General features: G+C 42.7%; 2 protein-coding genes across 3 annotated transcripts in view; one reads left to right on the top strand and one right to left on the bottom strand.

Moving 5' to 3' along the window:
- Positions 1-14280, bottom strand: part of LOC147337001 (protein NLRC3-like) — a 618167-nt gene that overhangs the window by 179738 nt on the left and 424149 nt on the right. The window lies entirely within an intron of this gene.
- Positions 1-14280, top strand: part of LOC147337013 (protein NLRC3-like) — a 504309-nt gene that overhangs the window by 481692 nt on the left and 8337 nt on the right. The window contains exons 1-3 of one of the 2 annotated variants that reach the window (XM_086287168.1): positions 8861-8909; positions 9038-10832; positions 12187-12354. In XM_086287168.1, coding sequence (XP_086143294.1) covers positions 8873-8909; positions 9038-10832; positions 12187-12354 — 2000 coding nt within the window. In that variant the 5' untranslated portion in view covers positions 8861-8872. Of the gene's footprint in view, positions 1-8860; positions 8910-9037; positions 10833-11739; positions 11914-12186; positions 12355-14280 lie in introns of those variants that run through there. The other variant, XM_086287158.1, reaches the window with a different exon arrangement.

The raw sequence follows: 14280 nt of genomic DNA, 5'->3' as shown, positions 1-14280 counted from the left end.
AATACAAAGTGATGTTGTGCACTGATTACCTCACACTTTCCATGTTTCCTTCTACAGAGGAGTGTCCGCCTGAGTGTTTTGTCTGATCTGTTGTTGATCGTCTCATTGACACTGCATGCAGATCTGACACCAGGGCTGGACTGGGACAAAAAATGGTCCCGGGCATTTTGACTGGAGACCGGCCCCCCAGGTATTAAAGGAAAAACCATGAAGCCTTTGAATGAAAACAAACGCTGTTGTCACAGTGATGGACGCTGTCTTGTTGGTATACATGCATCAGTCTAATAAACTTAAACCTGCACCATCCTCCCTGTCCTGGTATTCTAAACAGGAAGTAGACTGTTGCTCGAGTTAACCTCCTGAACATCTACAACACACGGTGGAAACCTGACATTAAGACAGAGACTAGAGGTGAGACATGATCATTGCTGATTACTGATGACAGATTTAGATATGTTTTCATAAACCTTTCATTTGCCACATCAATAAACAGCACGGCAGGGCAAAATATGTTTTCTAACATGGCAACCTTTAAAAAGTGAAAGGAGACAGAAAGACAGCTGAGAAAGAATCAAACGGACTTTTTGATGCATTTTACACACAGTACTGGTGCAGAATCTAGAAAATGTGGGAAACACTGGCATCATATGCAGTACTTACTTCTGAAGAAATTATGATGGGACCCTAAAAAATGACTATGTACAATAATGGATTTCTATACATTTTACATCAGATGAAAACGTTTGTTGTAAGATTCAGATAATTATTTATTAAAAGCTCGACATTTTAAATGAGAATAAGAAAGAAAAGTATTTCTTTGTGCCCCCCTCTCCCTGTTAATGCCCTACCTGCCCCCCTGGCAACACTTTGCTAGACCCGCCCCTGCACAGTTACCAGCTGTCAGCTACACAAAAAGGATCCTGGTGTTATTTGTCTCTCAGAAACAGTTCATAACTTCAACTCATTTTGGTTTTGTCATGTTTTGTTCTTTACATTGTCTTTCTTCTATATAATTGTTAAACATTTAATAAATATGTCTACAAAAAGATTTTAAAAATCAGACATTTCACACAGACACCCAAATGATTTCTGACTGATGAAGGGGGCTGAAGGTGCCCTGCTCTTGCCCAGCTTCTGCTGCTCTCTCCCTGCTCACTGTCAGCAGCTGGCAGCCTCGGTCCTGCCTGAGACTCTTCATCTATCAGTGCCAAAGAATATGGGAAATAGCAACGCACAACATGCACATTACAAAACAAGCACATGAATCAGCATTACATTCATTAGTGAAGTGCTGACGTTCGTTCCTAAACTTTGGGCCTTAATTAACATCACTGTGAACTAATGTTTGCTTTGCTTCTTAACCAGTGAAGCAGCGAGGGGCTTTCTGAGGTTCCTGCTCGTAAATGCCCAAAATGAGTCGAGTATTTCTCTGCAACTACAAACTCTGCTTTCATCAGAGGTGTAAATATTACAGCACTGTGTCAGAGTCACTGAGGCTGGAACACAGAAAAAGGAAGTAGATGTATTTATTTTTAGACTTTATTGCCTGGAACCACTTTAAAAATACGCTTTGGGTCACAATTAACTGCAGAAACCAGGAATCCACATATGAACATTATCTGTGCAGAGATTTATGCTTCTGAAGGTAAACAGTGAAAACTTGCAGCACTAAATGCACAGATAGCCAGGCGTTTCACATTTTGGGACCATCTGCCAGTTTTCATTTCTTAGGTATTGAAGAGCAGAAATGATTGAATTTTATTTACATGCTTAAAAATGTTTGCTTTTGAATATTATTTGAAGAATTACCCACACACTCAGGCACTGTGGGCCTGTTTCCCTTTGCACAACCGAGTGTTGGAAACGGGCCTTTTCTCTTTAAACTCTGAGGGGCTGTAACTTTGGCTTCTATTGGCAGATTTGCATGATTGACCCTCTTTTTAAAATAGTTTTAGCCAAGAGAATCAAGCTAACATCACTGTTTTTACGTCAGCTCACGTCACACGAGCTGTTTCAAGAAAAGTCCTCCTGTCACACAGCAATGCCTACATCAATCACACCACTCTGCTTAAATAATAATAATAATGTTTAGTGAAGCAGGTGAAGCAAAGGGCTGCTTTTAATAGGCTGGGAGACCCAGGTGTGCTGCTTTAGCTGCTGAGCCTCTCATGCTAGCCTCCATCTATAAGCTGGGATCACAGGAGCACTGCAGTCCTGACTAGATCAAGGATTGTTATTCATGCAGGTGACAAAAGTTTACATTCACAGAGTCATAGGATTGAGCCTGGTTTGAAAAGCAGCTGTTTAATGCAGCTGCTTAGAGTTCACACACAGTAGAAGAATCAGACTTGAGTCACATTTCAAACACTGGAAAAATACTCAGCAAGTAACAATGAAAACAGCACAGACTCAGTATATCCTGTTCAGTCCTGTGTTTGATATGAATGTGCTGTTCAGAGAGGATCTCATGTCCTCTTTCACAAAGCCTTTGTTTCATGATGTTTGTGTATAAATGAATGTAGGTGTGTTTCTAAGTGTGAAGGAGCCCTGGGAGAAAAGACTGAAGCTTGTGCCAAAGAACAAACAGGAAAGAAAGATCAGCATTAATGAAGACGAGCACAGAAGGAGCCCAAGCACGTGTTGCTTTTTCAGATTTCTCTAAAAGTGTGTGTTCATTTGTTCCATCCTTCACAACAAACAACAGCTGACAGACACACATGCACTCTGTGTCACTTCACAGGGGCTGATGAAAGTGGACACAGTAAAGGGAGAGCTGGACCTGCTCTACACATCCTGCACTCTGTTAACAGACTTTATTCTGCAGCATCAACAGATAAAAATATATGAAGATATAGAAACGTTTAACATTGTGACTGTTCACATTAGTGAAGCTGTTACTTTGCTGCCAGGTGGGAAAAGAAGCCTAAAGCTGAGTCTGATTAAACATCTGCTGCACCAGAGAGTTTCATGGCCCTGCTTTATCCTGTGCTTGCTGACCACCTCGTCCTGAAACCTCTTCATCATCCTCACAGTTGTGTGAAGAAAGAGGGAAGCAGGTGGAAACCATCTGTGCTGCTGTGTTCACTTGTGTGTGTGCGTCTATGGTCATATCTAATGTGTACCTACAGACAAACACAAACACCTGGCATTGCACAAGAGTCTCTATGGAGCAACCTGCAGATGTCAGAGATGTGATTAGAGGGTAAAGTGGACTAGTGAGAGCATCTATGTTGTTGTTGTCTGCTGGGGGACAGCATCAGCTGCAGAGATGCATCAGGATCAGCAAACTAATCTGCAAGGCTGCAAGTGTCACTGAAGGAGTTTGAGTCAGTGAGGGACTCAAACTCACACAGCTGCTCAAGAAGGCTCAGCAGCTGCTGTATTTCCTGAGGAGGCTGAGGAAATTTGGTATGTTGGCCAAGATCCTCAGCAGGTTCTACAGCTGCACTGTGGAGAGCAGCCTGACAGCTGCATCACTGCATGGTACGGCAGCACTACTGCAAACCGCAAACGCCTGCAGAGAGTGATAACAACTGTGGAGAAGATCATCAGGACCCCGCTGCCCTCTCTGCAGAGCAGCTACCATCACAGAGTCCAGAGGAGAGACACACCTCTGCCCTCGAGACGAAGGTTCAGAAGTGTGAAATGTAGAACATCCAGACTCAACAACTCCATCTTCCCCACTGCTATCAGACTCCTGAACAGCTGACCGACCTCAAACTGCAGTTTGCACATCAGGTCACTTTGCACACTAAGTTCATTTTGCACATTAAACTCCATGTACATCCATGTACATCGACATCTGCAGACCACACGTGTCTTCAGTTACTTATTTGTACTTATTTGCAGTTATTTATCTTTTTATTTTATTTTTTTAAGTTATTTTTTATCCTTATTTTATCTTTTTATTTATTCTTATCTTGTTCTTTTAACCATTATCTAACTTGGCATTGTGCACGGTGTGTTTAGATTCAGTTTAAATTCAGGGACACGGAGCCCCTGTTGATCCTCTACCTAATCACACGAGCCACAGTGTGAAAACGGGTGTGGGTCACAATCAGCCAAGGTTTTGGGTGAACCCATTGTGAGATCTAGCCCCACGCTATCATGTGATTTCCTGTGATCAAATGTCCCAGGATGTGAGTGGGCGTTAAGACGTCCATGTCCCTCTTCAAGCAACTTAAAGAAGTCCAGACGCTTTTCTTTCCAAGCTCCTTCAACAACATCATTCATAGAACAGCTTCCAGCTTCTTTTGCTCGGCTACAGTTTGGATGGATTTGCATTTAAAGATGCAACAAGACTAAAATGGTTAGGGTCAGGAGGTCAAAGGTCAGAGCTCCTGTGGGTCTGAGGGCGGCCTCACGCTGGAGAAGGATGAAGGAGTCTGACCTGAGCCAGTGTTTGACATGAACACATCAGCACTGCTGTCAGTGAGCCTAACGACAGCCGTTAGCATCATTTCAGTGTTTCAGTCATAAAAACACTTCCTGTCTCTGTGGTGGTTACAGTGACATCATGCAGTTTGTGCTTTGACCTCCAGAGGGCGACAAATCAGCACAGACAGAGAGCTCCATTCAAACTTTGCTGCCATCAGGAATAATTCTTCAAATATAATCATCAGTGTTTGAGCAGTTATGATATCAGGGACAATCTAGACATGTGTGACAATACTGAACATGTCACATGACACACCTCAAACATCATGTGATCCACTCTCAGTCTGCACTTTCATTCATGACTTCAACAGGTTGAAATGAGCTTTGAAGAAACATTCAGTGAAATAAATCTTTCATGGATTCATGTGAGCAGCAGATGAACTTTGTACCAACAACATCTTCAATAACAGAGTCTGAATGAAGCTCAGGTGTTGATGCTGCTCACTGATTGGACGCTTGCTTTCAGCTCTGCTCTCAGTCTTTACTGCACAGGTGAAGGTAGAAAGTGTGACTGGATCTATAGACTGGAAACAGAGAAACATGCTGAACATTTGAAGCTTTGCAGCAGAAATGTTCATGTTACAAATACAGCAGAGCTGATCTGGGATCAGTGTGTTCACACCTGCAGCTACAACAAGGTTTCATGTCTCCACACGTCAGCATGTGAACTTTACTCTGACTCAGTCTGAGCAGTCAGACGGCATATTTTTAAAGTTAACACATCAGCACACACAGAGCTGAGCCCCTCCCACCTGTGCTGAGTTTCAGGTGGAGCCCCGCCTCCTTCCAGGAAGCAGCTCACCTGTGTGTCCGTGTTTAGTGTCCAGGTGTGGAGTGGAGCTTGTTGTTGGTGTGTGAAGAAACTGTAAGTTTGCTTTGTTTCCTCCTTTAACAGTTTGTCTTTAGGAACTTTACTGTTTGTTCAGCTCGTGTTTGATTTCTTCACACAACAAACTGTGTGTGTTTGTATTTCCGGTCTCTCCATTAAAGTCAGTGTGTAATGTTTCCTGGCTAACATCAGCTGTGTGCAGCTTAGTTCAGCACAAATCTGCCGCTCCATAGTTCACGGTAACGGACTCACAGCTGGACCAACGAGGCCGAGTGTGTCCGCCACTCTGAGCTACGTTCGTGTTTGTGTACTTGTAGTTTGTACTTTGAGTTCACTCAGAGCCCACAGAGGACGCAGCGTACGTGATGACGTCACAGCCCTTTACCTCCTTTACTGTCACTGTGATTAATATTTACACACGAGACACCTGCAGAGCTCTGACGCTAAGCTAGCACACAGCATGCTAACACTAAGCTAACACTAAGCTAACGCTAAGCTAACGCTAAGCTAGCCAAGAACCCAGAGTGACGTAAAGCTGAGTAAACACTGACCCCAGACCAGCACCGTGATAAAGTGAGCTGCTGCTGCTGAACTTGAACAGGTAACAAAGTGATGAGCAGTCAGGCTGCAGGTTTCTACCTGTTCATGTTTCTACAGTAGAATCACTTTGAAGTGTCTTTGTGCTGTTTCATCTTTGATTTGTGTTCATAAACACTCAGAGAAACATCACGTGACCTCATCAGGATCTGTGTTGGTGTGTGGGGCTGTACCTCAGCTTCATGTTGTTACATGCTCATTTGTTCATTTTACACAGTAACATCAAAGTAATGTTATGAGGAGTAATGAAGTAACGTACTCCATTACTTTTAATTAAAGTGTTCTGTGTAATATGTGTAATAATGACTGTTTTGAGTAATGACCAACACTGATCACAACAAAGAGGAAATGCCTCCAACATGCACAAACATTTGAGCCACAACATGCAGTTAATGTGCACAAATGTCTTTGATATGCTGCTCAGTGATGGTGGTGACTGTCAGAGCAGAGCTACTGAGAATCAATAAGTAATATCAATGATGGGATCAGAATCACTAAATTCTTCTCATCCCTGTCAGTATCATACATGTGCTGTATAATGTGATAAATGTAGAGGTGCTGGCTGTTCTCTCACTCTGCTGTTTAGCTGTAAAGGACGCCTCCCTGCCTTTGTCTCATTCATGACCTTTAATAGTCTCTTCTAACATGCAGAGATCTGTATGATCTGTTTCATAGAGTCTAACCAGCCTGTACAGGTAACAACAACAGTCACTGCATCACTGACACACAAACGTCATCTCTGTCAATAACAACATTCATACATGGAATAAAAACACATCAGTGGATCATTGCTGGAGCTGATGTTTGTGCTCCTGGTGCAAAGGCTCTCAGTTTCCTCCTTGAAATAACATCAGTGGTGGGTCAGCGACATGCTTTCTTTCCCTCTCAGGTTTAAATATCTGGGACTCTCCACCGTTTGGTTTTAGAGCTGAAGAAGCTTCTCAGATGAAACGTCTTCCAGAAACCTAAAGACGTCTCCTTTCTCTCCAAGCTCCTTAGATCACATGACCTGGATGACTGACCCTACAGACATATTGACCTGGTTTCTAGGTCACATGACAGGTCAGAGGTCAGCGACTGTAACTCATTTACTCCTGTTAATGTGAACTCACTGAGTGTTTGTGGTTTACCTCTCAGACTGACTGAAGATGATGATGGAGGAAGAGGAGGACAGAGCAGAGTCTGCAGGGTCCAGCTGTCCGTCTGTGAGGAGCGACTGGTCCAAACCTCTAAATCCTCCAGACTTCAGTGGTGAACCTGGAGCAACGAGGTCAGAGAGCTGAACTCACTGAGTAACAGAAATAATTCTGCACTGACATTATAATCAGTGTTGACTCTGGTTGATTGTCTGACTGTGTTTGTGAGCTGAGAGGAAATGAAAATGAGTTTGTAACAAAAATCAGTTTTGTCCAGTTTTCCTGTAAAAAGCTGAACTCTAATCTAAGAGGATGTTACTGACAGGAAACAGCTGCATTATCTGCAGTCTGTGTGATCACAGCTGCTTCAATCATGTTTGTGTCTGCAGAGATCAGAGGTCACAGTCTGCAGGGTCCAGCTGTCCGTCTGTGAGGAGCGACTGGTCCAAAGGTGACCCTCCAGCCTTCAGTGGTGAACCTGGAGCAACGAGGTCAGAGAGCTGTGATGACTCCTTTACATGTTTGTGTTTCCTGGATAAATATGACCTGAAACATCCTCAGATTGTTACAAAGATTCATTAAAAAGAAAACAATGAAAGAGAAAAGATCCAAATGTTCGACTTGGTCATTTGCTGTTTGAGGACAGTGATGCTCATATCTGTGGGGAAAGTGTGACCTGAGTGGGTTCATGTTTGTCTTTAAAGAACAGAGCTGCTCTGATTCTCTTTGTGTCTGATCTGTTAAACAGTCTGAGAGGTCACACAGAGACCCAGCAGCTAAAGCCTGGATCATACTGGCTGCTGTTACTCCATCAGGACAACACTGAACCACAGTGGTGTGGATGTAGTGGATAAATCCCACCATACTGATGCTCAGAGTTAACCACAGGGAACAAAACCAGATGTTACCTTCAGATTGTGACCTTTGGAGTGGACGATGCAGATTTCAATAGAGAATAAATGTTGTTGTTTTTCAGCTGTGAAGAAAGAATCTAATTTTCTGAACTTAAGAATTTATGATGCTGGAAACAACATGGAGACTATAACACAACATTTCCACTGTGTTCATAGAATGAATGTAAAACTGTCAGACATTCATTAAATATGCAAAATGTCTACAGAAGCATCAGAGGGTCAGACGTGAAGCACTCAGTGATTTTGATCAAATGACTCATCAGTTATTGATCTGTACTACACTGATCTACCACGTTAGTAAAGCTGGTGTTCTGGTGGTGGAGGGAGACTCGGATCATGTTCTGGTTTTGGAGCAGTGATCTGCTGATGGTTCAGTTTGATGAGCTTCTTCAAAATCATCCCTGACATCACCACTGAAAGGACGTCCATGAAAACAGACTGAAAATTACTGATATGTTCACAATCTGAGAGTTTAAAACTTGACAGACTTGATTCAGATGAAGTTATTTGAGCAGAAACTCCTGGATCTTTATCCTGTGTTGATCTAATCCTTCATGGTTCCTCCACAGAGTGGAGCAGCAGAGCTCAGAGGTTCCCAGTGGTCAGTCTGCCCAGCAGCATCAAACACAGCTGGACTCCATATTTATGGTCTGTACATGTACAACAACTACTGTTACATCTGTTCTGTTCACAGTCATCTCCATGCTGCTCTTTGTAGACCAGTGGATCGTCAGTGTGTCCAACATGGATCTGATGTTTGGCTCCATGATTTCAGTCTGATTGGCTCATTCATAAATATTCTGTTCCAGCTGCTGGAGGACAACATCATCACTTTTGTGAAGAACGAGCTGAAGAAGATCCAGAAGGTTCTGAGTCCAGATTACCCAGAATGCTTAGAGAGTCAGAGGAGCAGCAGCAGAGAGGCATTTGTGAAGATCACAGTGGACTTCCTGAGGAGAATGAAGCAGGAGGAGCTGGCTGACCGTCTGCAGAGCAGTAAGAGGATTTATCTAAAGATTTAAGCTGCTGGATAAATGAACATTTTCCAGAGATGGAAGATGGAGCAACATGTTTTAAAGATTAGTTCTTTTTGGAATTGAGTGTTTATTTTTCTTCTCATTCAGAACTTCAAGCTGCAGTTTGTCATCGTAACCTTAAATCCACCCTGAAGAAGAAGTTCCAGTGTGTGTTTGAGGGCATCGCTAAAGCAGGAAACCCAACCCTCCTGAATCAGATCTACACAGAGCTCTACATCACAGAGGGAGGGACTGCAGAGGTCAATGATGAACATGAGGTCAGACAGATTGAAACAGCATCCAGGAAACCAGACAGACCAGAAACAACCATCAGACAAGAAGACATCTTTAAAGCCTCACCTGGAAGAGATGAACCAATCAGAACAGTGCTGACAAAGGGAGTAGCTGGCATTGGGAAAACAGTCTTAACACAGAAACACAGCCTGGACTGGGCTGAAGACAAAGCCAACCAGGACATCCAGTTCATATTTCCATTCACTTTCAGAGAGCTGAATGTGCTGAAAGAGGAAAAGTTCAGCTTGGTGGGACTTGTTCATCACTTCTTTACTGAAACCAAAGAAGCAGGAATCTGCAGCTTTGAAGACTTCCAGGTTGTGTTCATCTTTGATGGTCTGGATGAGTGTCGACTTCCTCTGGACTTCCACAAAACTACAATCCTAACTGACCCTAGAAAGTCCACCTCAGTGGATGTGCTGCTGATAAACCTCATCAGGGGGAAACTGCTTCCCTCTGCTCACCTCTGGATAACCACACGACCTGCAGCAGCCAATCAGATCCCTCCTGACTGTGTTGGCATGGTGACAGAGGTCAGAGGGTTCACTGACCCACAGAAGGAGGAGTACTTCAGGAAGAGATTCAGAGATGAGGAGCAGGCCAGCAGGATCATCTCCCACATCAAGACATCACGAAGCCTCCACATCATGTGCCACATCCCAGTCTTCTGCTGGATCACTGCTACAGTTCTGGAGGATGTGCTGGAAACCAGAGAGGGAGGACAGCTGCCCAAGACCCTGACTGAGATGTACATCCACTTCCTGGTGGTTCAGGCCAAAGTGAAGAAGGTCAAGTATGATGGAGGAGCTGAGACAGATCCACACTGGAGTCCAGAGAGCAGGAAGATGATGGAGTCTCTGGGAAAACTGGCTTTTGTTCAGCTGCAGAAAGGAAACCTGATCTTCTATGAATCAGACCTGACAGAGTGTGGCATCGATATCAGAGCAGCCTCAGTGTACTCAGGAGTGTTCACACAGATCTTTAAAGAGGAGAGAGGACTGTACCAGGACAAGGTGTTCTGCTTCATCCATCTGAGTGTTCAGGAGTTTCTGGCTGCTCTTCATGTCCATCTGACCTTCAGCAACTCTGGACTCAATCTGATGGAACAACAACAAACAACATCCAAGCGGTCTAGTTTTTTTAGAAAAAAAGAGTCTCTCCACCAGAGTGCTGTGAACAAGGCCTTACAGAGTCCAAATGGACACCTGGACTTGTTCCTCCGCTTCCTCCTGGGTCTTTCACTGCAGACCAATCAGACTCTCCTACGAGGTCTGCTGACACAGACAGGAAGTAGCTCACAGACCAATCAGGAAACAGTCCAGTACATCAAGAAGAAGCTCAGTGAGAATCTGTCTGCAGAGAAAAGCATCAATCTGATCCACTGTCTGAATGAACTGGATGATCGTTCTCTAGTGGAGGAGATCCAACAGTCCCTGAGATCAGGACGTCTCTCCACAGATAAACTGTCTCCTGCTCAGTGGTCAGCTCTGGTCTTCATCTTACTGTCATCAGAAGAAGATCTGGATGTGTTTGACCTGAAGAAATACTCTGCTTCAGAGGAGGCTCTTCTGAGGCTGCTGCCAGTGGTCAAAGCCTCCAACAAAGCTCTGTAAGTAAATCTGTGATCATGTTTATTTTTAAAATGTTGATTAAAAGTGGTCATAGATTTCTTCCATGACAGATCCATGTCCTAAAACCATGAGACAGCGTAGTTGTATAGTATAAAAGAAAAAAGGAGAACTTTTGACCACAATATTGTAACTTGAATGAACTTTTGATACAGCCTTTAAACATAAAATTTATGAACAGAATCAGTGACAAAGGGCAGCCCTGGTGGAGCCCATCACCCACCGGACTTATTACTATCCAACGTATTGCCGGCTATGCCAACCAAGCTCTTGCAATGGTTGTAAAAGGATCGAATGGCCATAAAATGTTTCTCAGTTTTATTATTTTCAGTCACATCTGTTTTTGATTATTAACTGAATATTTTAAAATTCAGGCTTTTTATGTTATACAAAACATATTTTCTTATGTCTTGTATTGATTCTGAAGGAATAGTTTTCATCAGTATCGCAGATACCAGCCTGAATTTTACTTTGTATTGGATCAGGAAGGAAATCAGTGGCATCACACATCACTTACAGCAACTTCAGTACCTCTTCATTTTAATAAACTGGGGGGAGGTGCACCAAGATTCAGTATGAGATAAAGAATTATTTTTAACTGTAAGGTTGGAGAAATCTGTTGTTGGAAATTGGAAGAACAGGTCATCTTAAAAATCACTGCATTGTAGTTTTATTCAGGCCCCTTCAATCTGTGATCGCTGTTGCTTTGCATTGTAAATGCTACTATTACAAAAGTCACAAATATTAGTGTATGTGTGTGTTGTTGGGTAATAAACCAAAAGAACAGAATCTACCAGCACCTCACTGATTTCTGCTTAAAAACAATAAAAAAGCAATAAAGCTCTGATTTGTTTGGTTGATCTTGTCTCCCTTCCACCTTGATGTCAGACTGAGTGGCTGTAACCTGTCAGACAGAAGCTGTGAAGCTCTGTCCTCAGTCCTGAGCTCCCAGTCCTCCCATCTGACAGAGCTGGACCTGGGTAACAACAACCTGCAGGATTCAGGAGTGAAGCTTCTGTCTGCTGGGATGAAGAGTCAATACTGCAAACTGGAAACGCTGAGGTCAGATCAAGCAATATCGATTTTTTTTTCATCAATTAACATCATTTAATCAATTTCATTTGGAAAAAATTAACAGTGTTTATGTTTTGTTTTTTTAATGAATCCATCCAAATCACACTAAACTGCCACATTTGTCTTTTGTAACATGAGGCAATAAGGATTCCAGCATGTCCTGAAACAGTGTTGAAATATTGTAAATGTAGTAGCTCCTCATGGCACCATGAATATACTTTAACACAAGTGTTTCATGTCTTCTTGTCATCCTTTCTTCAGACTGAGTGGCTGTAACCTGTCAGACAGAAGCTGTGAAGCTCTGTCCTCAGTCCTGAGCTCCCAGTCCTCCCGTCTGACAGAGCTGGATCTGGGTAACAACAACCTGCAGGATTCAGGACTGAAGCTTCTATTTTCTGCAGTGGAGAGTCCAAAGTGTACAATTCTCAGGTCAGGATTCAGTCTTTTCTGATGATGATTTAAAACCTGAGTCAGGTCGATAAATGGCTTACTCATTTACAACAGACATGATTTGTCAAATCACCTTATATCTAACCCAAAGGTCCTGTGTTTTACTACTTTGATTTTTTAGTAAAACACAGGACCTCTTAATATTTATCTAAGAGACCATATATAATTTTTTCCCTGGATCATGTGTGTACCCTCCTGGTTGGAGCTCCAGCAGCCTGTATCAGTGAATGGGACTTTAAATGAAATTGCTGCCCCTGTCAGGAAGAGGTCTGAGTGACACACAAAACAGAAAATATGAGCACTGCATGTGTCTGAGGCTACTCGGATACAGACCTGAATGAGACACTAACTTTGTCTCTGAGAGATAACTTTTATTATTAAATACACTTCATTTCTCATCTGTGTAGAGAATGTAGAGTTTGACATGCTAATATTACAAAATGAAAAATCACACTGAGTCACAAAGAAATTGTTTTGGAGTATTTATGGTTCAGCTGATGAAATTGTTCAAACAAACCAGTAATTTACACCGAAACAGCACAAGTGAAACTTTTTCGAGGGACTTACACTAAGCTTGTCCTGGTACACCTGTAGAGCCCAGCTTCTATGGACCATGAGCTTAAGTTCTGTGCTGCTCTGATTTATTGCCCGTGCTGTCTTTCAGTTCAGCTTTGTCGAGTCTCTGGTAGGATTTCTTTTACATGACCTGTGTAAAAACAAAACAGGAAACACATTAAGCTGAAGTAAGATGCACAATTTGAAAAATGGGGCACAAAAAATGTTGTTGCTTTCTGGAAAGTGCGTCTAAGAAGACCCAATGGAGAAAGTGAAGAGAAAAATCAAAGATTAAGAAGAAGAAAATGGCAGAGGCAGTTTCTCTTGGACTGCCTGCAGATGGGGTGAGACTCTAGAAACAGGGATGATTGGAGAAAATGCAAAGAGGCCATAGGATAAACCAGGAGATGAATACTCTGGTGTTCTGGGGATAGTGGGAGTGAGAGGGAGAGATGCCAGTAAATGATTTCAAGGATAAATTTGAGAGAATCAGAGCTAAGAAACCAAAGCAAGTGGGGAACTACAAACATATGGACAGACTCATAATTAGGCCAAAGACACATTAAAGGAATTATTACAGGTTTAGAAACAGGGATGGATATGAAGGAGCTTAGCATGAATTTGCATTGAGGAAAGAATAGCAACGAGCATCAGAGGAAACAGTTAGGAAAACTAAAAGGATGTACTGGCAGGAATACTGCAGTACTTTAGGAAGAACTACCGTATTTCCCGGACTACAGAGCGCACCTGAATATTAGCCGCACAAGCTAAAATCAGGGGAAAATCCTGTTTTGTACATACATTAGCCGCACCTGACTAAAAGCGCAGGTGTTTCAATGTTGACTTATCATATGTAAGAGAATATGCACAAAGCGAATTGTCAGGAAAGAGATGGCTGTTTGGAGACACACCCCTTTTATTAATATTTTGAAAAACAAGTTATGGGTACATATTTGCATAACTTTTTAGGTATATGTACAAGTAGCGGTAATTACAAGTACAAAACATGTACTGTGCTTCATAAATGAGTAACAAATGTAGTACATAACAATAACCTACAGCACACCAGAACAATTGATTCGGACTACCTTTTAGGCTCAGGTGCAGTGACACGGCTTTAACAAGAAGAAAAGTCAGTCATTCACCACCATCTTCCTGCGCACTAAAACCACCAAAGTCCTCTCCTCCAGTGTCGGAAACAAACAGGCTCAGGGTGGCTTCGTCATCCACTCTCAGCTTCTTTCCTTCGTTGTCACTTTCAAAACCAAAGAAATCCTCGTTGTCAGTGTCAGAGTCGAACACCCTCAGAAGGGCCGTGGCGGTGTCCTCCTCTCCATCATGCAGCATTCA

This window comes from Aulonocara sp. 'chitande type north' Nkhata Bay, linkage group LG3 (genome assembly GCF_057382095.1).
Source record: "Aulonocara sp. 'chitande type north' Nkhata Bay isolate Kocher_YH1m ecotype deep benthic linkage group LG3, A_spYH_male_GT1.1, whole genome shotgun sequence".
Taxonomy (NCBI): Eukaryota; Metazoa; Chordata; class Actinopteri; order Cichliformes; family Cichlidae; genus Aulonocara; species Aulonocara sp. 'chitande type north' Nkhata Bay.
Note: the sequence above shows the minus strand (reverse complement) of the source record. Positions and strands in the feature narration are given on the sequence as shown.